This window comes from Anopheles stephensi, chromosome 3 (genome assembly GCF_013141755.1).
Source record: "Anopheles stephensi strain Indian chromosome 3, UCI_ANSTEP_V1.0, whole genome shotgun sequence".
NCBI lineage: Eukaryota > Metazoa > Arthropoda > Insecta > Diptera > Culicidae > Anopheles > Anopheles stephensi.
In genome coordinates, this window is record NC_050203.1 from 79317597 (window position 1) to 79340394 (window position 22798).

Here is a 22798-nt window from a genome sequence, read left to right on the forward strand (position 1 = left end):
GAGTTTAATTTTTTTCCCCTTCGTTTCGCATTACAATCTTACACATGGTTAAAAACCTCGCACGACGGCGATCTTTTTTTTTTGCTCACGCTAAGGACTGTTTCGATCCCGGGCACTGTGGATCATTTTTATGATTTTATGGCAGACGAACACCGCGTTGGGGAATGTTGGCGAAAGTTGCGGAGAGGTTAATGATTTTACGGCCGTAGTCGGTGATGATGATTGGGGATGATTTGATGAAGGGCAGCCAATTGCCTTTGCAAGTTTCCGAGAAACACCGCCCTGAGCTAGACATTGTGGTCCAATACAGTGAGCCGAAGATATAAATCCTGAAATTATCTGGCCCATTAATTTTTCGGTATGAATTACCACCCGTCCCAGTAGTCCCCGAAAAAGAGGTAAGCAAAGCGAGCTTTAAACCATCCTAGGTTCGCTTTAAGCTCTCAGCACAATGTTGTGACACAGAATGTCTCCCCGAAAAACTCCCCTTCCGGTAGCTCCGAATGCAAGGCAATGGAAGAGAACAGTTCGTCGGCAAACGACCGTTTTGCCCGAGTTTCCAGTTCACTCCACTTGGCATTGGGCGTGCGGGCTTTTGCCAACTATGGGGACATTATTTTTCCAGCACCGTGGCAAAACCGGCGTCAGGACGTCACCAAACATCGCCGATGCGTCACCACCAGCAGCTAGGGTGTCGGTGCACCGAGCTGATCTAAACTGGCATCGCTGCCGCGTGTGTGTGTGTGTTTGGCGTCCTTCACGCTCCTTTTTTTTCGAGTCGCAGTTCAGCTTCCTGACGTCGGTAGCGTGAACCTAACCTAAATGAGTGTGCACTGGGTGTACGCCGAACTGGACCAGCTGAGCGATGGAAGAGCTCAAGTGTTGCATTACCTCGGCCAAAAGGGATTTACGGTGTAGAGATGGCGTTGAAAGAGTAGAAACAGACGCCCGAGAACTTCACCCCTAAATTGCCACACCAGCCGCTGATCGCTGATCTCTTCTGCTGTGAAGTTCAGCTTGTTGCCTACCTCAACCGTAGTAAATCGTGTATCGAATCGGCGGCCACCAGGAGGTCACAACACAAGCTCACATACCGTGTGCGAGTGTGCGTGTGTCCCACTCGCAAAAACCGAGGGAATCCACCGGCGTACCGCGGATTGCGTACGAAAAAGGCGAAACCGAACCGTGGCTTGACTTGCTTCCACCGCGTCACGATTCTCGACGGCTCGACGGCGAGCGCACAAGAGGCAAGTTAAAAAAAAAAACAAATCGGCAACGCAACTCCAACAACGCAACGAATGAGGCACACAACAACAACAACAAAAACCTTGCGTACCCTTTCGGTGAAGGGGCCAACCAACAGCACTTGCACTACACGACCACAGAACCGCGCGAGCATCGGCCCAGGTGGCGACCGACCGGAATGTCTCCCAGATGTCTGGAGATCCGCCCGAAATGCGATCAAAACATTTGATTTCCGATTCTCCCAATCCCGCCAACAATCTCTGGCCACTGGCACCGTACCGATCATACACACTGAACCGCTTAAACGCTCCCACACGGTCGCACATTCAACGCACTGGGCACTAGACGCACGCACGCAAACACCGAACGGATGCAACTCCACGCAACGACAACAGTACCAACACCACGAGGCCACGCGACCTGCGTGATGTCCTCCGCAAAGTGCGTGCCGCGATAAAGTGCGGGCCGTGCACCAGAGAACCGGAGATGAAAAGCGCAACGAAACCACCGCAACACCGTTCTGGTTGAGTGATCAAACGCAACTCTACTCGCGCGATTCGCAGCGTCGTGCGCGTTGTGTGGTGCCGTCGAATGTCGAACCCCCCCCCCAAACGGGTGTGCGTCGGGAATCACGAGTGTCACGAAACGAGGCGCACACTTGGGTTGAGTGACCACTATGTGACGACCCACGCGCGCGCCAGGTGGTTGAGAGTACAACCGCTGAGCGGTGTGGATAGTAGTAGAAGCGTGAGAAAATCGCGCGTTGCGTGAGATGGTGAGTACCACAGTGAGACAGGGTTTGCTGATCACGATAAGGGGGTAGCATTTTCTGAAGTGAGAAAAATATACTCCAGTAGTAGACGTGGTCGAGAGAGGTCGGTCTGGAGGCGGTACCGATCGTCACACAGCAGGATCGGAGATCAAATCAAACCTACAGGTTCGTACGTAGGACTGATTATCCAGCTACGGGTAAAATCAAGTCATAGGAGGCCAGAAAGAAGAAGAAGAAGTAGATGAAGTCATCAGTTAAGTCTTCAATGTTTGTTATATTCAAATATCTTCGGGTTCCCAAGTACAGTGAGTCTTCAGTTTTCTATTCTAGTGAGACTACTCAATAATCTATCTAAAAAACCTGGGATTCAAGCCTCTTGGAAGCTTGGTATTCAGAAGTAAAGCATGAGCAGGTTTTGGAGCTTTGCTTCTGAAGAGTCAATTTCAGGGAGGCTTCTCTCTATCTTCTGCCTGGCTGGAAGATCTGGTAGGTCATGTCGATAGTATGATGTCTTACTGAACTTATTTTAACAACGAAGCTGGGCGGTCAAGTGGTCGGGGCGATAGCGAGACTGGTTTTCTCGCGACAGGACCGAGGATCAAATCCCATCTCGACCGGCTTCCGAAAGTCTCTGCTCTGGGCTAAACTGATAATCGAGCCATCCAGATAAAAACAAGCCAAGGAAAAACAGAAACACCAGGCCGAGATCTTCCAAGGTTGTAGTCCCAAGAAAAAGCAGAAGCTGGTTAGTCAGTCGTCTTGCTACAGCGTCCAACGGTTCATATTCCACTTGATATTAGTCCTGACGTCTGGACATCTATATCTAGGAGCCTCCAATTCCTGCAGGATCATTTATATTCTTTTACCCTGTCCGTTCTAAACCAGGACAGAGTTCTCAGCTAGCATTACTGAAACCGACTCTCGATTCTGGAATATCTGGGACATTTACTGTACAACCTGATCAATTCTCCATAAGCCCCCGTGAGTAAGAAGCGGGAGACAACCACCCCTTCACGAGAGTGAGATCTAAGCGCGCTGGAGAGCGTCGTAGCGCAATTGGTGTAACGGCTTCAAATCAAAACCATATGTTGCTACGAACGTTTCCCGCCCGCAAATGCCTCCGTTACTTGCCAATATCGATGATAAGATTACGCACACCGCATTCGATAACATTGACTCCGACACCGTGGAACCGATGAAACAATGTTGCCTGTTACAACAACCCTCATCCGCGATTCGTTGCACATGCGTTTTAAGGGGGATTCGGAACTCACGTGCGCTCATGCTCTCGGCCCCTCGGACTGCTCGACATATTCGCCGGCACACAAGCGAGACATTGCAAGGGTGCCGCGCTCGTGGTCGAACGCACGAAACATCACATGGCACAGCCGAGCCAGTCCGGTCGTGATGCCGGGTTTCTACGGCTCTTTGATGTAACCACGACCACGCGGTCTTCCGTTCTCTTTCCGTTTATCTCGTATCCCTCACGCAAAGCTTTACGCTCTTATCGTGTCCAGCTTTCGGGCGGGCGAGACGCAACCAAAAACAAACCTTCATTCAGCGGATCAACGGCAAAAAGATGCCGTGGGATATGGTGGATTTTTAGTGGTTTTACTTTTTTTTTTGGGTAAAGGTAACCGTAGTTCATTCATGGATTCGCGGTACCGAGCAATCGTTACAAAGTTTGAAGGATTTCTCGAACTGGAGCAGGGCGGTCGTCACGATCTCGGCACACGGAAAAGTAGGTTAAAACCGCTTCCTACTCCTATTCGATGATAATGAGATAACATCAAGGTACGGACGGCACAGAGGTTGGAAATAAGTTGTTAGAAAATCGTGGCCGTTAACTGTCCCGCCGGACGGTTGGCTCCCTCCCACCCTCCATCGGCTCAAGTACGATGAACGCTAAAGTTCCAAAGCTCTACTCACCACCGGCGACCTTCGTCAGCGCTTGGCACGAATCCTCCACATTAAACACAACCATCGCATGGGTTGCGAAATTCAAAGCTAGCACGTACCGCGAGATCCTTTCATGGTCATATTGGGTTGGATGTATCCTTGCTAGACGGAACTTCTAGCGTGACCCCAACGAGTGGGGGATTACTTGACTGACTGCGTTTAAACAAACGAACTGCGCGTAACTGCGATTCCACTGGCAGTACCTTGGAAGCCTACAACCTTCACCATGACGCGAGTCCGCACGTCACACGATCGACGAGGACCTGGGGTGGCTTCCTTTCACTCAGCAAACTTCGTCTTCATTCTAACATTCGGCCAGCTGTCACGAGCTAAGTAGCGATGCCGCAATGCTGCAGGGCTGGCGTGAAGTGTTGTTGGACGCTCTAGCTCCTTCAACGAGTGCCACACTTGGGTAGCGCGAACACAGCAAATAACAACAACAGAAAAAACCGCCGAAAACCGTGTGCGGAATCGTTTCGATTGGAAGTTCGATTCGCAAAAAAAACGAACTGCACCGTCCAGTAGTGAGAGCGAGCAGAGAAAGAGTAAGCTCAAAACCTCCGGCAGGTCCATAAAAGTGGCAGGGTCTCCTTAGGTAACCAGTTTGCCAACCCTTTCCTGCGCCGCTTACCTTGCGCGACCCGGGGCGTCCCAAGATCACCGGTTTGTCGGCACCGGGGTAACTTCTTGACTTCATGAATTTTTATGTCATTACATCGATTACGTAATGCGGGACCGTAAGCTCGGCTAACGACATGTACGGCAAGAGCGCGGGCTCGCGTCGATCGATCGAGCTCCACCCGTTCCACGGTTCGATCGGGAGTTGGGAGAGTTGGGAGTATTCTGGATTCCGAAGTTCAATCACGATGCCAGCTCCCGGGAGTTGCAGCGAGCGGGCGGCACACCATTGACGTAACCGTGCCGGTCCCATTCGCGCCCCGATCGCTCGCTGCTGTGTCATTCCCTTCTTTTTCTAACCTCCAAGCATCAAGAGTTCCTCACGAGCAGACGGAGAAGAGCGTATGAAGGTAAAAACAACATCGAAACAACAGCGTGGCGACTTATCTGCTACTTAAATCACGTACCGCGTGCGCGAAACGAATCGCAAAGGCCCCACACGAACTCTCGCCGTCGCCACGATTCTCGAACGCCCGGTCGCCCACTATTGGAGCGTTTGCCTTCGCGCCGCATGATGCATTGCGTTCCGTCGCGTTCGTTCGTCTCCCGTGCAGTGGTTGGGCCTGCTTCAAGTCGTCGTCCCGGTTCAAGAACTCCTCCTTCATCCGGCCCGGCAGCAAACGTGCGAATTTTCATTGACAACTTTCAGTGCGTCTAACCTCACCGATACGGGCGATCGATCGATCCGATGAGTAATGGTGCTGCGCGATCGATACGTGAGTCGATACTGCACCTAGCGATACGCCCGCAGACCTGATCGATGGGGTTGTGTGGACTTGCGGCTGGAAGGGCATAACTTGAATTCTATTAATTTGTTCGTTCGGTTGCATCCGTACGTAATTACGGTTCGTATGTGGTGTTGCTGCTGGGTCAGGTGTAAAGCAATGATAAATGGTGATGAATCAATTATTTTGCATCATTAGGGAGAAACAGTCTAGCTGCTTGTCTAGCACCAACTTTCGCATCATTACTGTGGGACCTTGGAGTATTGGTAGGGGTGGATTAAGGCGCTGATTGGCCTCTGGTGAAGGAGTCGCGAATCCATCTCGAGTCTGTGTTTGAGTCCGGGTTCTATTAGACCTTAGGTCTTTGGTACTTGTGGACAAGGCATGGAATTTCTTACTGCGAAAACTCCACATCAGCTTCTCCAAGACGCAAAGGCGGAGATGACCTCCTCCAGAGATCTCGTCCGAGGAGCGTCGCCTTTCAAAGAGACCTCCTTGTTGGTGTTCTAGTCTAAAGGTTGTTCTAAATGGTCTAACGAATGCTGAACAGATGCTGTTGACTATCTGATCTGTCCTAACTTGTTGCCGGGCTTCAACTAAGTTCTAGAGGTAGTTGAGCAGAAGAAGAAGAAGAAGAAGATCGATCTTAACGTTCTATGGGATGTTAGCAACTCCTGGTTTTGGTCTTCAAATAGGACGGCAGTTGAGTAGCGAGTGGGGAGAAGGATTTTGGACCTCGATGAGCTGGATAAGCCGTTAAGGGTTATGAACGTGCTTAGCCTTGAGCGGGAAAAGAAGAGCACGAACAAGGATTGACATGTGATATAATGAGTTGTTTGGTATAATTTACATAGCATGCCAAGCATTTACTTTCTGAGTCATCTTGTTTGTAAAGCACGTTCACACTTATCGATTTTTTGTAGCAGAATGACTTTGCTTTTATTACAACAGAATAGAGATGACATCCACACGGCTCCTACCGAGCACAAGCGATGTCGTCCGCTGATTTTTGCGTTTCTAGATGACTGTAGAAAAACTTTCCCCAAAACACCCAAAACTCCATTACTCGCCAACACGATTTGTATGCGCGTTCCCCTCAGGGGATTAGGTTCTCGTTTCAATTTTACACACGCCTGCTATCCGCGACTGACCCACCTCAGTAATCATCGCCACGCGAAACGACTTCCTTGCAGGTGGGTCGCAGCATTATCGTATGCTCGTACTGTGCCGTAAAGCTGCCCTTCACGTCGCACAGCGGTGGGTACGCTTCCACGATGCCCTTGTCGCACAGATCCTTCAGCGCCATCTGATACTTGGTCGCACCGGCCCGATCCAGCCAGCGCTTGCAGAACGCAAGCGTACCGAAGTTGCGATTGATCAGACCCAACAGCTGCTTGGACGATTGCAGCCGCAGAGGCACTTTCGGTGCGTCAAAGTCCTTCATGTAGTGCGAACAGTCCATGTCGTCGTGCACCAGACCCCGGCCCGTAGAGCCGAACGTTTCGATTGCGTAGAATTCGTTCTCCTCCATGCGCGTCGTCTCACCGCCCTTCACGATCGGTACCGTCTTGCCGGCGTGGATCCGGTACGGACTGATCGAGTGACCGTTTAGGTTGCGGATCGCTTTCACCTGGTACGTTTTGCCGTCCAGCTCCACCTCGTACGATTCCATCACCTCCTGGATGGCTGCACCGATGTCGCACAACCTCACATCGATGCCCGCCTCCCGGATGCCCGTTTCCGTCGCTTCCTTCACCGCCTCCAGCAGCTTATCGTACTTCGGGTTAAACGACAGCGTGAACGCACAATCGATGATGCGTCCCTTGATGTGCGTTCCGAAATCGATCTTCGTCACATCGTCGTACAGCAGCACCGTCGGATCGCCGGCATTCGGCGTGTAGTGAGCCGCACAGTGATTCCTCGAGCATCCGGTCGGGAAAGCAAGCCCCGCCTCGAGTCCATTTTCCCCGATCAAACGGCGGGCCGTATTTTCCAGCTCCTCGCAGATCTCGATCATCGTCATGCCCGGCTTTACCCACTTCTGTATGTACTGGCGCGTTTGTCTGTGTGCTTCGGCGGCCTGCCTCAGCTCGTTGTAAATGTCCAGATGCATCCGATCGAGCGCTCGCTTTTCCTCGCTCGTGAATCGATCCTTGGCGGTGGTTGAATCCGGATACTGCATAATCTGTCCCTCGGGGAACTTTCCATCGCCGAACTGTTCCGAGATCGGAACCGACGGTGCAACGAGCTCATTTGCTGCCGCCTTCTTCTTGCCTCGTCGCTTACGCTTTTTCTTCCCATCGGTACCGGGCGCACCATCCTCCTCCTCGTCGCCTTCCTCCTCCTCACCGGCTTCTTCATTGCCTTTCGTGGCTGCTTCGGCTGCTTTCTGGCTTTTCTTGGCCTGCTCCTTGGCAGCTTTCTGAGCCTCTGCTACCTTTTTCTTGTCTTCGGCTTGTCGTTCGGCAAGCGCTTCGCGCAATGCATCATCATCGGCAAGATCGGCAGCTGCAATGGCAAGAAAATCGGGGGGGTTAGAACAATCTCTACAACCACAAACCGGTGTGCATTCCGGAGCATCTGACTTCCTTTGTGACAAAAACAAATCGATCAACACACCTAACCTCAAACATTGCGCACATAACAAAACGCTCGCTTCATGCTACTGTCTGTAATTAGTTTCCATTGCATATCTTCGCAAACATTAAAAGCAAAAGTGAATCATACTTTCTCGGCCGTTTCAACCTTCCCCAACGCCTGTAAGCACCACAAACCCGCTTGCCAATCCGAGCGTGCCGCTTACCTGTTTTCTTCGGTTTCTTGGAGCGCTTTTTCTTCTTCTTTCCGGCGGGCACATTCTCGTCCGCTACCTCCTCGTCCACGTCCTCCTTATCGTCGACATCTTCCGCTTCCTGTTCGACGGATTTCGGTTTTGTTTCGACGGACGCCATTCCACGCGGGTTTTTCTATCGGGTTTTGCGTTTCCTCGTTTCTATTGCTCTTGTTTTGCACAGGCAGCTGCTGTCATCGGGTCTTGGGTGTGTATGTGTTGGTGCGATTTGCTGTCGTTCTATACGCTGAGTTTATCACTTCAGTTTCGGTTCTTTTGAGGAGAGGGACCATGACAATTGGTTAACCCATTTGAATTCAAGCAAACTGGAAGAATCGGGGGAAAAAATACATAGAAATGCTGGTTTTTGCAGTTAAAATTTAAAAATTGTAATAAAAATAAATAATCTGTTCAATAATACACAAACATATATTTTTCTCTTCCGAAATGCTTTCAAAAAATTCAAACAAACGCCTCCATGTTTTATCGTTTTTGCTGTCATCGTTGGACGATTGCATGCTTTGTTGTGATACCCGCTGCTCCAAACCGCGTCGTAAACATTTCTAGAAACAGTTTTATTGCTCCGGAATCCATTTTGTTTCATTCCGTGTTGCGCTTAATTATCCGCTAAAATGCAAGACGAAATGGGTAAGTTAATCTTTTTACAAAACGAGATGGTTCCGGATACTGAAATAATCATTCAAATGCTTGTGCTTCTTGCAGAAGGAACCCATTCGGAGGAGTCGGGTGGTAACCAAATACTCAAGGTTTGCACGCCGCTACGCGAACAGGACCGATTTCTTCCCATCGCGAACATTACCAAGATCATGAAGAAGTCCGTCCCGTCCAATGGGAAGATTGCAAAGGAAGCACGCGAATGCATCCAGGAGTGTGTGTCCGAGTTCATATCGTTCATCACATCCGAGGCAAGCGATCGGTGCCACATGGAGAAGCGCAAGACCATCAACGGGGAGGACATTCTGTGTGCCATGTATGCGCTCGGTTTCGAGAACTATGTCGAGCCGCTAAAACTTTACCTGAGCAAGTATAAGGATGTAAGTTTCTGGGGTCGGCTCAATATGTACATTCGTCGGGGTAGATTCTTATCCATTTACTGCAACGGGTTCTCTTTTCACAGACCATCCTGTCCGAGCGTCACCTTTCGGAGGAAACCCACGATCCAGCAATAATGGGAGAATCGAGTCGACACGTTACCGGTAAGTTTCATTTTGTATTCCGACCACCAACAAACATCGGGAAATGATTTCTTAACCCAGCTCCCACCCGTTCGTTCCTTTCATGCGTCAGATACCGTAACGGCTCAGGTACTTCCGACCGTCATCGGCAATACGGAGATCATCTATCAAACTGATGGTAACACGCTCTACTTCAAGAACGAACCGTACGAGCAGATGTGATGTTAATGTTAGCCGTTACGTTCACAACGTATTATTTTAACCTATCTTAAGATGCTTCTTTATTTCCAATAAATGGTCACGATTCGCCCTTTGCATTTTGTAAACCTCCTCTAAGCGTGCCTCTTGCCGATGCTGGATCTCGGTAAGCGTATCTATCTTGCAACATAGTCTTACGATCAGTTCGCCAAAACCTTCAGCAGTTTCACCCGTCACCGGTGATTCCGTTATCCGTTCCACGATAAACGATTCTGGGTGTATCTCTGACTCTTCGATGACAATTTCCGACCCATCCAGTTCTTCTTCGATAAGTGGTTCAAGCCTTTCTTCCTTTATCGGGTCTGTTTCTTCTTCTTCGATGAATTGTTCCATTTTTGAAGCAGCTTCTACAATTTGCTTCACTCTCCGAAAGAAAGCCCCCTGACTGTCGGGATTGGCAAGGTATGCCTTGTGCAATAAGTTCCACTTGCTTTTGCAGTGTGCCGGTGATGCTTGTATTTCTTGTTCGCTAAGCTTTTCCGATACGATACTCCACAGCTCATCATCAGTTTCGTTGATTGATTGAAGAACAGTTGCTTCGTAGATGTCGAGCAACAGCAGTACTTCCTCACGCTTCCACATTTTTGGCGTTAGTTTCGGGCGAAATTTTGCCATTTTTGACGGGGGGGAATTATTTGACTGAAAGAAGGAAGATTTGAGAATTGCTAGTCCAACGTTCTTTATAATTAAAATCTTTTATTACCTCGTTTTCTTGCATATTCGAACTGGTGGAGGATTTTCGGCGCGAGAAAATCGTTTGTTTACATTTTAACTCAAACACAATGACAAATCAACGTGGGGCGCCATCTATCGGAAATACGTTGAAACGTGCTGCACAGTGGGAAGAGCATTTTTAAATTATTTTTAAAATCACCGGTTTTCTCATATTCTACCATTTCTTTTCGAAAACGTGGAAAACAAATGAAAAGCGCTCATAATTTTCCTTTAGAATCAGTTTATTTTTATTCTATATATGCTTTGTAATGAGAATGATATATAGGTATATATATAAAATCAAATCTATATATGTATAATAGTTAACAAAAAAGTTTTTTTTCTTCTGTTTTGTCTTCATTGTTATTTATGTCGCATTATTTCATTGATTTTTTGTTTGTTTTTGTTTGCTTCAGTTTATCTTCCCTCTTTTCTGTCTCTTTGTGTTTTTTTTTTTGGGGTGTTTCTTTTCTCGTTCTTTCCTTATTATTTTTAAAAACGCGACAGCAAACGCGACAGCAAACGCAACATACTACGCCTGAAGATCCCATTTGTCAACAATTAATTACTTCAGTATATAACTCTGCTAGCTTCTCTTCCGATACTTAACTTGTGTCTGTGTGTTTTTTTGTTTGTTTTATTTCTGCAGTTTTGTTTCTTATGTCGTGTTGTATGAGTGTTTTTGTGTGTGTGTGTTTGAATGTCCTTTCCAGTTGTAGCATTCGGTGCTGATTTTCGCTCCCTTTTTTTCTTATCCTTTCAACCCATGGCCCTTTTTGTTTTCGGTAGCTACGCAAAACGTGATCGTGATCCTAGTTTTAGATTTTGTAGTTGTGTAGTTTAAAAATTTATACATACAGCTCAAATGTTTTACTACAACTTTCAATCGGTTTTGGGCTCATGTTCAGCAGTATGTTGTGTGTGCGTGTGTGGCATTTTATTTAGCTTTCCTGCAGCAATTGCTTACTCTCTTTGTGACGAATTCACGCAAAACTGCGCACTACGCTCCGATCGTTATGCATTGTTTTGTCTTGCATTGTAGAGGTTAAACTGGGTTGGAAATGTTAAGAATTGAATCAAATTTGAAAGAAAATTCAAAAATATTACCAAGGCAGCTTGTCGAACAAAGCTGGACAGTGAGCCAATATTCTCCAAACAAGGCCAACATAAAATATACCTTTATGCCATCCATTCTTCATGAACTCTGCTCGAAAGAGGCAATCTTTATGTTTGCGATTCAATTACTTCATACCTTTCTATCCCAACGCCCATCCTAACCGGCGCCTTCCCTGCTTTGTCTTTATGCGTTTTGTATGTTTTTGCTACATGAGATTTGTTTTATATGTTAAAAAATTGAATTGCTACGGTTTTTGTTTATTATTTAGAGCGTTAGATTAGTTTGATGATCCTTCTCCGTTCGTTCGGCCATTTGCTATCCTGCCTTATACTGTTCTGCTATTTTATTCACTACCTGTTATACTTGTTACTTATTGCTTTGTTTGGGAAACGTAATCGAGCATGAAGGAATGGCATTAAGTGGTACAAAATGTAAGAGAAATATCGAAAAATTCTTTTAAAATAATTTAAAGAGCGCAACAAATGCAACACAAACGGAGCCATCGGCGTTTGGGCGTTTCGCTGTCACTACAAACCCGGGACTCGCTCTTGCATGCTACCAATATCTACAAATCGGAGAGATTCAACATCTTAGCTTTGTGTCAGGCCAACAAACGCACACTCGAACACTCACACACACTCGAACGCACACTCGCTTGATGCTTTGAATTGGGTTGCTTCGGCCAACTGACTCGAAACGACTAATGTACTACTACCTTCACCATCCCCGTCGGCCATATTGGAACCGGCAATGAACAACTTATCTAAAGGTATGGTTGTTGTAGTTGTTGTTGTTAGCAGCTTTACTTTTATTTTTAATTTTGCATTTGTGTGTGTGTGTGTTTCCTTTAATGTGTTAATGTTTGAAGAACATGCCGTTCCTGGTAAACTTGGAAGTCTAAAAGCGTTTGGTTGTTTGTTCAGTATGTCTTTATATCTCATGTTTGCTGTCGCGTCGTCCGCCTTCTCCTGGACACCTGGACCTGCTCGCTTCTCGATAACTTTCCGGTTCTCTAATTAGTAACAATACGCGTGTGTGTGTGTGTGAGTTTAGTCTGCCCAACAAAAGAAGTGTCCAGAGCTCGCTGGAGTACGATCCAACGATCGGCTTGTGCTTGTTTGGTGGCTTGATAAAAACCGTTCTGGACTTGCTGCGTGACAGGAGTAGCGACTCGGTCCAGTCACCAACGTTTTTCCTTTCTTTGTGGGTAAGCGATTGATCTATACAATGGATACGCGTTTAATGGTACAAAAATGAACCTATGTAACAAGTAATGCTCAATGCCACAATTTTCCTATTTCCTCTGGACTCTGGTTTGCCCTTTCCCTGGTGAGGCATTTCAGTAACGAGAACTATCCACAGCGGGAGAGATCCTTGACGGCTGCCCGTGCTGTGGGAGTTTTCCGGGGTTTTTTTTCTTTCCCGCTTCTCTTTTAACTATGCACACTTAACTGAAACTCCATCAATGAAAAAAAAAAAAATCCAAAGGAAAAACACACACTATGGTGACTTCCGGTGACTTCGCCTCTGCCGATCCAAGATCCAGGCAGAGGTATCTGGGTCCGGGCCACCTCGCTACACACATCGCTCGCAAGAACCAAAATATCACATCTGAAACTGGTGACGAGGTTTACTGTTTTACAATGTCTGGGGTGTGTTACGCTTAAAAAACTACCAAAGACAACCAATGCAACCAATGCGTCCCCGTTCGTTCGTCGCCATTTTATCCGATTCTCGTTTTCTCCACTCTCGCTCTCTGCACATCTCTTTTAATCTCTCTCCTGTTCCTTCCGGTTTCTCTTTCCTTTCTCTTTCAAGCGCTTGTTTCTTCTTATGTTTTGTTGTTTGTGTTGGTTTACATGTTTGCTTTTGTCTTCTTCTCTACTTTACTTAACCTATTTCCAATACCTTAACGTTTACGGGGGCTTTAAATGGTAGTGGTTTGCACAATTGTAACGTACATCGTGTGTGTGTACGACCGATGTAAACAATCAAACAAACATCGCCAACGTATGCAGTCATTCTACTAAGTTAACCACCACACGCCCTATAGCACGTTCAACAGGATAACGAACAATTCAAAATTCGGAATAGAATAAATGGCAGCAAACTAGATACACACTTTCGCCGCTGTCCCGCGTCCCCGAAATGGCCCCCCCGGGCACAAGAAAATTTCGCTCCCACAGGAACACAGGAACACAACATTTGTTTGTTCGTCCATTTTGTTTTTTTTTTTCGACAGCGATAAAGCAAAACCTGGCAGCTCACATGTCGGTGTGTTTAACAAAGCAATAGAAACAACACGCCCTAGGAGGTACACACGCCTACACACTGAGACAACTGAGCTTTCGATCGTTTCAGTGTGTGTTTGTGTGCTCCTTTTCCCTCTTTTGTTTTATCCTTCTTCTTCTTCTCTTATTTTTTCCTTCTTTCTCGCTTTGCTTACCCCATAGGACTAACATTTATCATGTTGCTTACTTGCTACGTGATGTTATATGTTTTGTTGTTCGCTTTTATTTGTTCGCTTCACCACTTTACCCTCTTTTTTGTTATGCATTCTTTTTTGTTCTTTTTGTTTATTTGTTTGCGAATGACCCCAACCGTAACCGTGGCCATTCTTCAAGCGTATATCATTTTATAATGTGTTTTTTTTTTGTTTTTTTCTTTTTCCTCGTTTTCCCCCCTTCTTGTTCTGTTCGGTTTAACATTACTTTGCTTTATACTACACTCTAACTGCAACGCATATGTGTTTTTGTTGTCTTTTTCTGTATGTGTGTGTGTGTTATTTATATATACGCTTGGGTTTTTTTGTTCGTTTTGCACTTTATAGGTAATCGAAAAAACGAATAAAAAAGCCAACCCAATGCAGCACTCAGCACGCATCCTAAGTATATCTCCCTTCTTTTTTTTAATCTGGCAATGTTTTTCGTTTAAAGTACTGGCTGCAAAAAACTGGGCTTTTCGCTAAAGTTATGCTCGTCTGCGTAGCTTTTTTGCTTGCATGTCCTCTAACTCTCTCTCTCTCTCTCTCTCTCTGTCTTTTTAACTTTTGTATTTCTAATGCAAACAAGAGCACACTTGTGTAGTATTTAAGGTAGTATTAGGCAAGGAAATATTCTTCTGCTCGTCTTCTTCTGTTTCTTTCTATTGTGACTGTGCCTTGCCATATTGTATATTAATGTATATTTAACATTTTGCACAATGGGTTTTTGTTGTTGTTGTTTTTGTTGTTGCGGAAATGCGGAAAACTCGTTGGAAAACCTAGAACCACCGAAAAGCAGCGCGGAATTGGGAAACGTTCACGCGCCCATTGAAACGAAAGTATGATACAAATTGACTACGTTTTGTTTTACCTCTCTCTTTCTCTCTCTCTCTCCTTCTCTCTCTCTCTCTCTCTATCTTGCTCGCTCTTCTCATTTGAGTATTTATTTATATATTCCATTAACAGCCCAAAACCCATCAGGCCCCACTCTGAAGGAAGAAAGGGCCCTATCACGAGTCATCCGGAAAGCTTTAGCTGTGGGGGTGATACAGAGCATTTAAGAGCACAATTTCCTTTTTTTTGCGGGCGAAAGGTTTACAATGTCTTCTTGAAGTGTGTACGTGCTTGTGAGGTTATTATGCGCTCACATAAGCGTCAAAGGTTGGAGTTTGTCTTAGGAAGAGTACACGTTTTGGAGCATAGTTGATAGTAGAAGATCAGGAGTAGATTAGTAGAGCTCTCTCTCTCTCTCTTCAAGAGCTTTGAGTTGGCCCATGATGAGAAATCGATTCGACAGAGTAAACAAGAATGCATATTCAGGTGGTTGTCTTCGATTCGGCTTCGTTTACCGGAAAAACACTAAGCCGGTCCTTCAATCTGGACGCCTCAGTAACTTTGGCTGTGTCTTACGCACTCACAACATACACACTTCAAATTTTGTCTGCAAAAACGCTCCTTCCACCGTGTAACATCAACTTTGTGTGTTGTTTGCTGTATTTTGGACGGGTAAATATCAACAACACTCGCACCTCATCAGCACGAATGCCTCGTTGGAAGTCTCGTGTGGCCACGTGAGGCCTTCTACAAGGGCCACCATTTTCTTTGTCTAGTGGACGCCAAACGTTAGTTCCTCGTTTTTTTCTTCTCTTCTACTCCCTTTCCGCAAGCCGTTCCATCCGTTCCGTTCCTCTCTTCCATCCTTTTTCTTTTGCTAACAGTGTGTGTGTGTATGCTTTTCCTTACTATAACTATGCTCATACGCCTCTACCACGCTTAGCATCTCCCTTATTGGTTTTTGTTTATTTTGCGCAATTGTGCATTATTTACATTTTGTAACCATATTTAATGCCTACTAATAATTAGCAAATTGTGTAACGTGAATAACAATTGTTTTTTTGCTTTGCTTTGCTTTGCTTTGTCTTATCTTCTTACCTTATGTTGTTTTGCTCGTTTTGCTTGATTTTACTGCTATCAAGTGTCGTTTTGTTTTGCATTTTTTTCAGTTTAAACTTTACTGTCCGCTTTTCTGTTTAGAGTTATGCATTCGTAACGTTTGTTTTTTGTAATTTTCTTTTTCCGGCCTTCTTCCTCTCCGCAACAGCTCTTTCTAGAAGAACAGTAACTGCAAGAGTAGCGAGAAGAGAGCATATTTAACGTAATTCAACTGCAGAATGATAAAATGGAGAAGCGTTACCGTGTTTCACGGGCCACACAACAGCAGTGTCCACTTGATTAAAACAACTGAGCGATTTAGATATAACACACAATCTTATTGTTGCCATAGCTCGAACTGCTCATTGTTAAACACAAGTAGACAGTTGTGTTATGACCCGAGAAACACTGTATTGATTCATCCTTTTCTTGTCCCTGAACCCTTGAACCCATGAAAGCGCACCAAGGCCATTGCTTCAATGTTGCGTGTGTGAGTGTGTTTGTCTGTTTCTTTTTTTTCTTCCTCCTCTACCGCAACACGCGCTCGTATTGCAAAGACGTGTGGAATGCTGAAAACAAAAACGTAACATTAACAACAACAGCATACACGTCTCAACAGATATGTACGATTTCTTTTGTTTTCTTTTTTTGTTTTTGGTTTAAATTTTCTTTTTTCTCTCTCCCTCTCTCGAGCAAGATTTTCTTTTAAACGCGTTTTTTTCCAAAGTGTTGCGCCAAGCAATCGTAACGCAAAACTAAGTAGGCGGCGCAAGATGCAGAACAGGGTGTCGCGCCAGTAACGTTGAAATAGCCTAGCAATTGACCGTTTGTCGGAACGCAAGTCTAAGTAAGGTTAGGTCCGGGCGGAAATTAGGAGACTGGTTAGGGAAACTGTTTGAAAAGTTGCCAATTTTTCTGCTCATATGCTCTCGCTCGGTTTAACCGCAACCTCCAGAACGAAATGTAATCGTAATTCGATGTTAGAGTGTTATGCTTGCCACCTTGTCATTTTGTCTGCAAATGGTGCACGCGGTGCCATTCTTCGGGTGGCATGATTTGTCTCTTAACTGGACATTGACAATTATTGCACGTCACACGCGTGGCCCATTGACAGTTCCACGTGCTCGTTCGGTTCCTCTCTCCCAGACCCTAATCTCCTATTTGCACCATATGTGTAGCTGCATGATTTGCTTAATAATTTATTTACTACCACTGTTTGCCACTCCCCACAATTCTCTTCCTACATCCGCTTGGGTTTTTGGGCTTGTTCTTCTTCCTTGCTTCTTTAATAATACAAAATAAAAAACAAGAAAACCTTTCAAAAATTTGTTAACATTTCATTTTATTATCTTTGTTTTTTTCTTCTGCTTCTTTGTTTGTTTCATATTATTTAGTATTATGTTCGTCTGCACGATCCCCGCGTCTCTGTGGAACGTTGGGGATCTGTGGGGAGGGGGGCGGGGAAGGGGTATATTTTTGCTTACTTTTGTTTGCTTTGCCCTTTTGCTTATTAATCTATTGGCTTCCTGTTGTTGCTGCTGCTGCTCTCCAAAAAAAGCCTCACGAAGTAGCAGTATGCTGCGGTTGGGTTGGATGATGAATGGTTGGGTAGCTTCAAGCTTAAAGTCGGTGTTTTATCTCGTTCCTTGTTTTGCAAACCGTTTGCCATTTTGTTAATGCGTTGTGTTGAAGGAGGATGGTTTATGATGGAAAACCATACCGATGATGCGTTGTCTGCAACTGCAAACAAGAGTCGCCAATCGAATTCTATAGGAAAGGAGCATCGTTGAAAGAGCTTTTCGCAAATGGTGCCAGATAATTTGCTCCTGCACGCTGACATTCGCTATCCAGCTACGAGTAAACTAATGCCAAGGAAGCCAGTAATGGCAGGCCGTCTTGAAAGAAGACATAGAGAAAGAAGTGGATAGTAGCACCTGTCAAAATCAGTTAGAAGTATATTCACATCACAAAAAATGGTGAACGTTGGGTTAGTATGTGCGCTTTTTCGCTTCACACCGCAATATCTAGCACACAAAGAGACTGACACACAAAGACAGCAAAAAGAGCTGACAGTACACGTGCATTTTCAAACCAAACCACAAACAGACACACAGTGCAGGGAGATCGTTTACCGATCGGAGTACCTTTTTGAACCATGATTTTGGGTGAGTGTTGTTGTCTGTCGGATGATCCCGGGCGATGATCTGCTGCTGGTTTCTGTTCGATGATCCGATACCGATAGCTGCTGCCTCTGCTAGCGTCTGATGCATGGAATTCACAAGAATGATGCCGTTTCGGTGAGAAGTTTGTTTAAAGTTCTCAGGAGAGCCTTAAGTAATGCACTAATGCGTGTAAACATCTTTCTGTCACAATATTTCCCCAAATGACAGCTTGCAGTTGTCACTTTTTTCGCTCAAAAGATGGCGCCGCACGTCTTAGTGATTGTGAAGAGTTCTTTAAAAAACAGTAGATCGATTTTTCCGACACGCGAAAGAGTTGGGATGAAGATTCAGATATTTGCTTTAACCTGGTATTAATAGTAGTAGTAGTAGTAGTAGTAATGGGTCTCTAGGAAGGAATGTAAGTAGCGCCGTACAGTGGAAAGATGGATGTTCTATTTTCGAGCACAAGATCTTCGACCGTTCCTGACTAGATTGATTAGAGTGGGGCCTGTTTTGATTGTAATTCTATTGGTTTTAGTATACTCGCTTAGTGTGTTTGTGTGTGTTAGTGGAGTGTTTTAGATCTAAAGCGCTTCTAGTTTGGTTCGCTGCGCGAAAGAAGTGATGGCGGTATGTGGGACCTTTCCTACACAAAAACAAAGCTAATAATGCCGAAGAAGGGCAAACGATTGTGTGTGTGTGTTTGTTTGTCTGTGTGTGAGTTTCGCATTTCTACTTCGCGGCTACGATAGTGAGAGAAGAAAGGGGTGCTCGCGCGCAAAAACGGGGGCTGTGATACTTAGAATAGTGGTAATAGTAGTTGGTAGTAGTTGGTAGTAGTTGTAGTAGTAAATAGTAGTAGGGAAGGTAGTAGATTCATAGGACTCTAATGTGAAATAACAATGCTCTCAATGGCTTAGGGGGAGAGGGGAGGGAGGGACCTCGACAAACTCTCAATATTCGTAGTATAAATGCGAACCGATTCGCCGAGTCGCGTCACACCACCGCATATCGTCCCGGAATTTTGTTTGTGACTTTCTGTGAAATGTGAGTTGCGTACGTGCATTAAGGGTAAGGTTGTTGATGAATTCAGGGATTTTTTGCGCTTTACTCCTTACGCCTTAGGTATAGCCACTAATATTCGCGTTAGTATATCCTTCGCCTTGTTTCGTTTCTTTGCTGTTAGATCGTTCTTCGTAATGATGAATGATGAGACATGATTTTTGCTTAAGAAATTGATCATTTTTAAACGTGGATTAAAATCTAGAGATGGGCTTTCGGTTGTTGCTATTTTTTTTTCTTTAGTTCGCTAAACCGTAGAAAGTGAGACCTACAGAGAGAATCGAAGAAGGTTAGCTCCGTTTGGTTTAGTATCATGTTACTTGTTGGTAAATATGGTTTCATTTGGTAAATTTCAAGGTTTTGTTCGTTCGTGTTTTGGTTGGTTTGAAATTTTTGTTTTTCTCGCCTCGCGTAATCTACCGCAACCGCACATTATCTAGTTTGTGTTTGTGTTTGTTGGTTATGCATTTGCTTGTTTTGCTTTAGTTTAATTTCATTTGAAATACAGGGATCATTTTTATCATCGTTACCCATGTTTTGGTTTAGAGTTGCGCTTGTTTTTGGTTATAATTTAAAATGTTTTTTTTTTTTTTGCAATGTTGTTTTGTGTGTTTAATGTGTTGCTTTTTTACGTTCTCCCCGATACACGTTGTTTTCTTTTGATTCTTATAGATTCAATACTATAGATGCGAATATAGAACAGGAGTTAAAAGTCTTAAATGAAAGATGTTTTTGTTTTATAGATTTGGTTTAGGTGAGTTGATTTTTTCTTTTGCTGCTTTCCGTTACACGCCCCTCATCCAGCTATACCAGGATAACGCTCATTTCGAAAAAACGCACTACTTAGTGTGGTCATGCCTTAGCTGTCACTACCTGTCAACTACTCATTTCGCGTAACGCTCGCTTCGTCGGTGTTTATCTAGGTTGTGTTTTGATGTTTTTTTGTTTTGTAAACCCAATGATAACCCAGTGGCGGGTTAGAGATTAAAAAGATTGGTTTCTGGTTACTTAAACACCTAAGCCATTTTGTTTTGTCATGCTGTATCACTGGTAGCTTCAAACACACCCACTCTCTCTCTCTCTCATTCTCTCTCGCGCTCTCCACTGAACTTTTCGGCTTGTGTCAAACTCGTTCGCTCATTCCGTTTGTAACAATCACTCGCACGCATCGTGCCATTGTATGACGTTTCTAACCGGGCGTACGCTTCTTACGCGTGTACTAAAAGGATACTAACATTCGTTTCGTTCTCATGCGCATACGGTGCGGAAGTTTAGAAGCGATGCGGGCAACCAGTCGGACTACTCCATCACCACATGAATGTGTTTGTGTGTGCGTGTGTTTGTATGAGGACTGATGGATTTTTTTGTCTGATCGTGTGTCTCTGTGTGTGTGTGTGTGTGGATCGGATTGTCCCATGCACCACCATCAGCGTATTGTATTGTAACGATTGCTTTGACGAGCGATGCGCACACACTGCGTCTATGGTTTGGCGCAGTTTTTGTTTTGCTCGCGCGTTTCCAGAGGGTTTCCGCCTTAGAACGGACACACTAGCACGTCGTACTCGAACATAAGCGACACGGCAACGAACGCGAAGTACAGCAAAAACATGGTGAAGCCCAGGCCTTTGTTCATTCGCCAGCGGAAGCAAGCTATCGACATGACGACGAACAGTAACATTAAGAACAGGATCGTGATCGAACACACCATACCGACGGAGTTCACCTCCACCGGCTGGCCGTAGATGATTCCGTACATGAGCCACGGAATTGGAAGGCTGTGGAGTTGGAAGAAGGAAAAGGAGCTCCAGTTAGTAGAAATCCATCTGGGAAATGTCTGATTTCACTTACCCGACTGTTACATCGAAGATGTTACTACCGACGGAACTGGACACCGCCATATCGCCGAAGCCTTTACGGGCCACAATCACAGATGTGATCAGATCAGGAATTGAGGTACCTGCTGCTAAAAATGTCAGTCCCATTACCTGCAGAGAGAGAGAGAGAGAGAGAGAGAAAGAGCATGAGTTACACTAGTCAAAATCTGGTCCGGTGCCTTGACCAGGATACCCGTCGCTTACCTCGGCCGGTATTTTCGAGGTATCGCCGACGACGGTGGCCCACCACACCATCAGATACGAGTAGGCGGCTATCCACACGATCGAACCGATGAATGTGACGGGGAAGAACTTCTTGCCCCTCGGTGTTCTGGTGTCGGGAAGCGTTAGGTACAGGGGAAAGATAATTGGAGCTACTAGTAGGTAGGTAATTCGTTTCCTAGCACCCTTTGGCCACGACATGCTCAGTGCTTCTGGTGGTTCCTCCTCTAATTCGTTACCCTGCAATAGAGAGGCAAGTTTGGTGTTAGTATAGACTAGAAAGATATTTTGAGAATGCTTTACTTAACATGTCTATAAATAAGAGTTCCCGAATACCCACCAAAGGTAGGTCAATCACCATCTTTATCTATTAACCTTCTTTTAAAGCCCGTACAGTCGAGACGAAGAATATTCGTAAAAGCTCTCATTTTAAAAATACCCCGTATCAACATCGCACATAAGCACATGGAACGGATGTCTTTGCATTCTCTCTCTCTCTCTACAACAAAACGCACACAAACACACAATCCTACTGCGCGTTACCATCGCAACCCGGGAAGGGACAGTTGTGTCTGTCACGTTGACAGCGGCACGCAATAAGCACTGGCGGAGAAGGCTATTAAAGCTCGAAAGCTTCTTGTGGTTGGTTGGGGCTGTGAGAGCTTTGCCCTTGAAAAAAGTTCATTCGGGTGACCTTTTTTCCCGGTGCCATTTTCCTGGAATCTGTGGGAAAACTGCGGTGGCTTCTGCGAGTTGGATGACTCCAGGAGAGCAAGAAGCCACATTAGTCGTAAAGTTCAAGGGCCTTTTTTTCCTCAGGTTTGAAGGAAGAAAAATGGGTGTTTATCAAGAGCATGTTCTACCAAATTTGTTATCTTTATATTGGAAATGTTCCATCGTATTAAAGAGCCTAATTGAGCAAGTTTTATGTGCTTTGCTCACGTCACGACTGACTGGGGCTGGCTGAACGCACGGCAGTTTCCATGGTTGAATGCCCTCGTTTTCCCGGGGCAGGAAAATGGGTTAATGGATTTATTTCATGCTCACGTGATTTTTTCGTTGCTGTTGTGTACTTCTTTTCCACCAACGGTTCACCCTTGAAAGCTTCCCAAGGGATGAAAATAGTCGGCGGCTCACTAAGGCTATTTTTGCTTTGCTATTGATTATTATTCAACCGACAGGGTTCATTTACCTTCTTGCACAGCGAAAGTGCGTTCGGGGGTCTCGGTTACTAAAACGGGATAAGTTTTTTGTATTCTTGCCTCGGCATTCTCGTCCTGTAAAGACCCTTTCATGAGGCAAAAGAGTGAAGCTCAACAAATTACCATCAATTATCGACACTCAATGCCACTCGGGGACGGTGTCCAGAAGTGGTTCAAAATCTTGCGCCCATCACATCAAATCGGTTACACTGTAAATGAACTTGTCGAAGAGACCGCACCGTTACTCCGATCGGTGGGAATGGCTGGCGTTAGGTTTCACTCCCTATTCCTGTCTACGGCCTTTTTCCCTTTTTCGCTTATCGTACGCACCATCACACGGCATCTTTCCAAGCGTAATGCGTGTGTTT

At 45.4% G+C, this 22798-nt stretch overlaps 5 protein-coding genes across 15 annotated transcripts in view; 1 reads left to right on the forward strand and 4 right to left on the reverse strand.

The window, feature by feature from the left end:
- LOC118514711 (lutropin-choriogonadotropic hormone receptor) overlaps nt 1-1857 on the reverse strand; it is a 104789-nt gene extending 102932 nt beyond the window's left edge. For 2 of the 5 annotated variants that reach the window (XM_036061788.1, XM_036061790.1), the window contains exon 1: nt 1525-1857. The gene's annotated coding sequence lies outside the window, so the exon portion shown is untranslated. Of the gene's footprint in view, nt 1-1336 lie in introns of all 5 variants that reach the window. The other 3 variants (XM_036061791.1, XM_036061789.1, XM_036061787.1) reach the window with 3 other exon arrangements.
- A 4435-nt stretch (nt 1858-6292) lies between these two features.
- Nucleotides 6293-8438, reverse strand: LOC118513312 (methionine aminopeptidase 2B). The gene is made up of 2 exons (XM_036058900.1): nt 8183-8438; nt 6293-7887 (listed from the first exon to the last, which is right to left on the reverse strand). The coding sequence occupies exons 1-2, from the start codon at nt 8328-8330 to the stop codon at nt 6536-6538; spliced, it is 1500 nt and encodes a 499-aa protein (XP_035914793.1). The 5' UTR covers nt 8331-8438; the 3' UTR covers nt 6293-6535.
- Nucleotides 8439-8715: 277 nt separating this feature from the next.
- Nucleotides 8716-9731, forward strand: LOC118509131 (nuclear transcription factor Y subunit B-1). The gene is made up of 4 exons (XM_036049330.1): nt 8716-8857; nt 8933-9264; nt 9348-9426; nt 9518-9731. Exons 1-4 carry the CDS (start codon nt 8842-8844, stop codon nt 9625-9627), a joined length of 537 nt encoding a protein of 178 aa, XP_035905223.1. The 5' UTR covers nt 8716-8841; the 3' UTR covers nt 9628-9731.
- LOC118509129 lies at nt 9625-10480 on the reverse strand. Its single transcript, XM_036049329.1, has 2 exons — nt 10367-10480; nt 9625-10302 (listed from the first exon to the last, which is right to left on the reverse strand). The coding sequence occupies exons 1-2, from the start codon at nt 10379-10381 to the stop codon at nt 9664-9666; spliced, it is 654 nt and encodes a 217-aa protein (XP_035905222.1). The 5' UTR covers nt 10382-10480; the 3' UTR covers nt 9625-9663.
- A 343-nt stretch (nt 10481-10823) lies between these two features.
- Nucleotides 10824-22798, reverse strand: part of LOC118509128 (sodium/potassium/calcium exchanger Nckx30C) — a 78167-nt gene continuing 66192 nt past the window's right edge. For 6 of the 7 annotated variants that reach the window (XM_036049325.1, XM_036049328.1, XM_036049326.1 and 3 more), the window contains exons 6-8: nt 21211-21468; nt 20981-21117; nt 10824-20907 (exon numbers count right to left, since the gene is read on the reverse strand). In XM_036049325.1, coding sequence (XP_035905218.1) covers nt 20667-20907; nt 20981-21117; nt 21211-21468 — 636 coding nt within the window. In that variant the 3' untranslated portion in view covers nt 10824-20666. The remainder of the gene's footprint in view (nt 20908-20980; nt 21118-21210; nt 21469-22798) is intronic. The other variant, XR_004905843.1, reaches the window with a different exon arrangement.

Bases quoted from the DNA above. Each gene is read 5' to 3' on its own strand.
- LOC118513312 (XM_036058900.1), bottom strand. From the start codon at position 8,330: ATGGCGTCCGTCGAAACAAAACCGAAATCCGTCGAACAGGAAGCGGAA. The intron at 7,888-8,182 runs GTAAGCGGCACG...TTGCCATTGCAG, and splicing joins CAAGAAACCGAAGAAAACAG to CTGCCGATCTTGCCGATGAT.
- LOC118509131 (XM_036049330.1), top strand. The intron at 9,265-9,347 runs GTAAGTTTCTGG...CTCTTTTCACAG, and splicing joins ACCTGAGCAAGTATAAGGAT to ACCATCCTGTCCGAGCGTCA. The intron at 9,427-9,517 runs GTAAGTTTCATT...TTCATGCGTCAG, and splicing joins ATCGAGTCGACACGTTACCG to ATACCGTAACGGCTCAGGTA.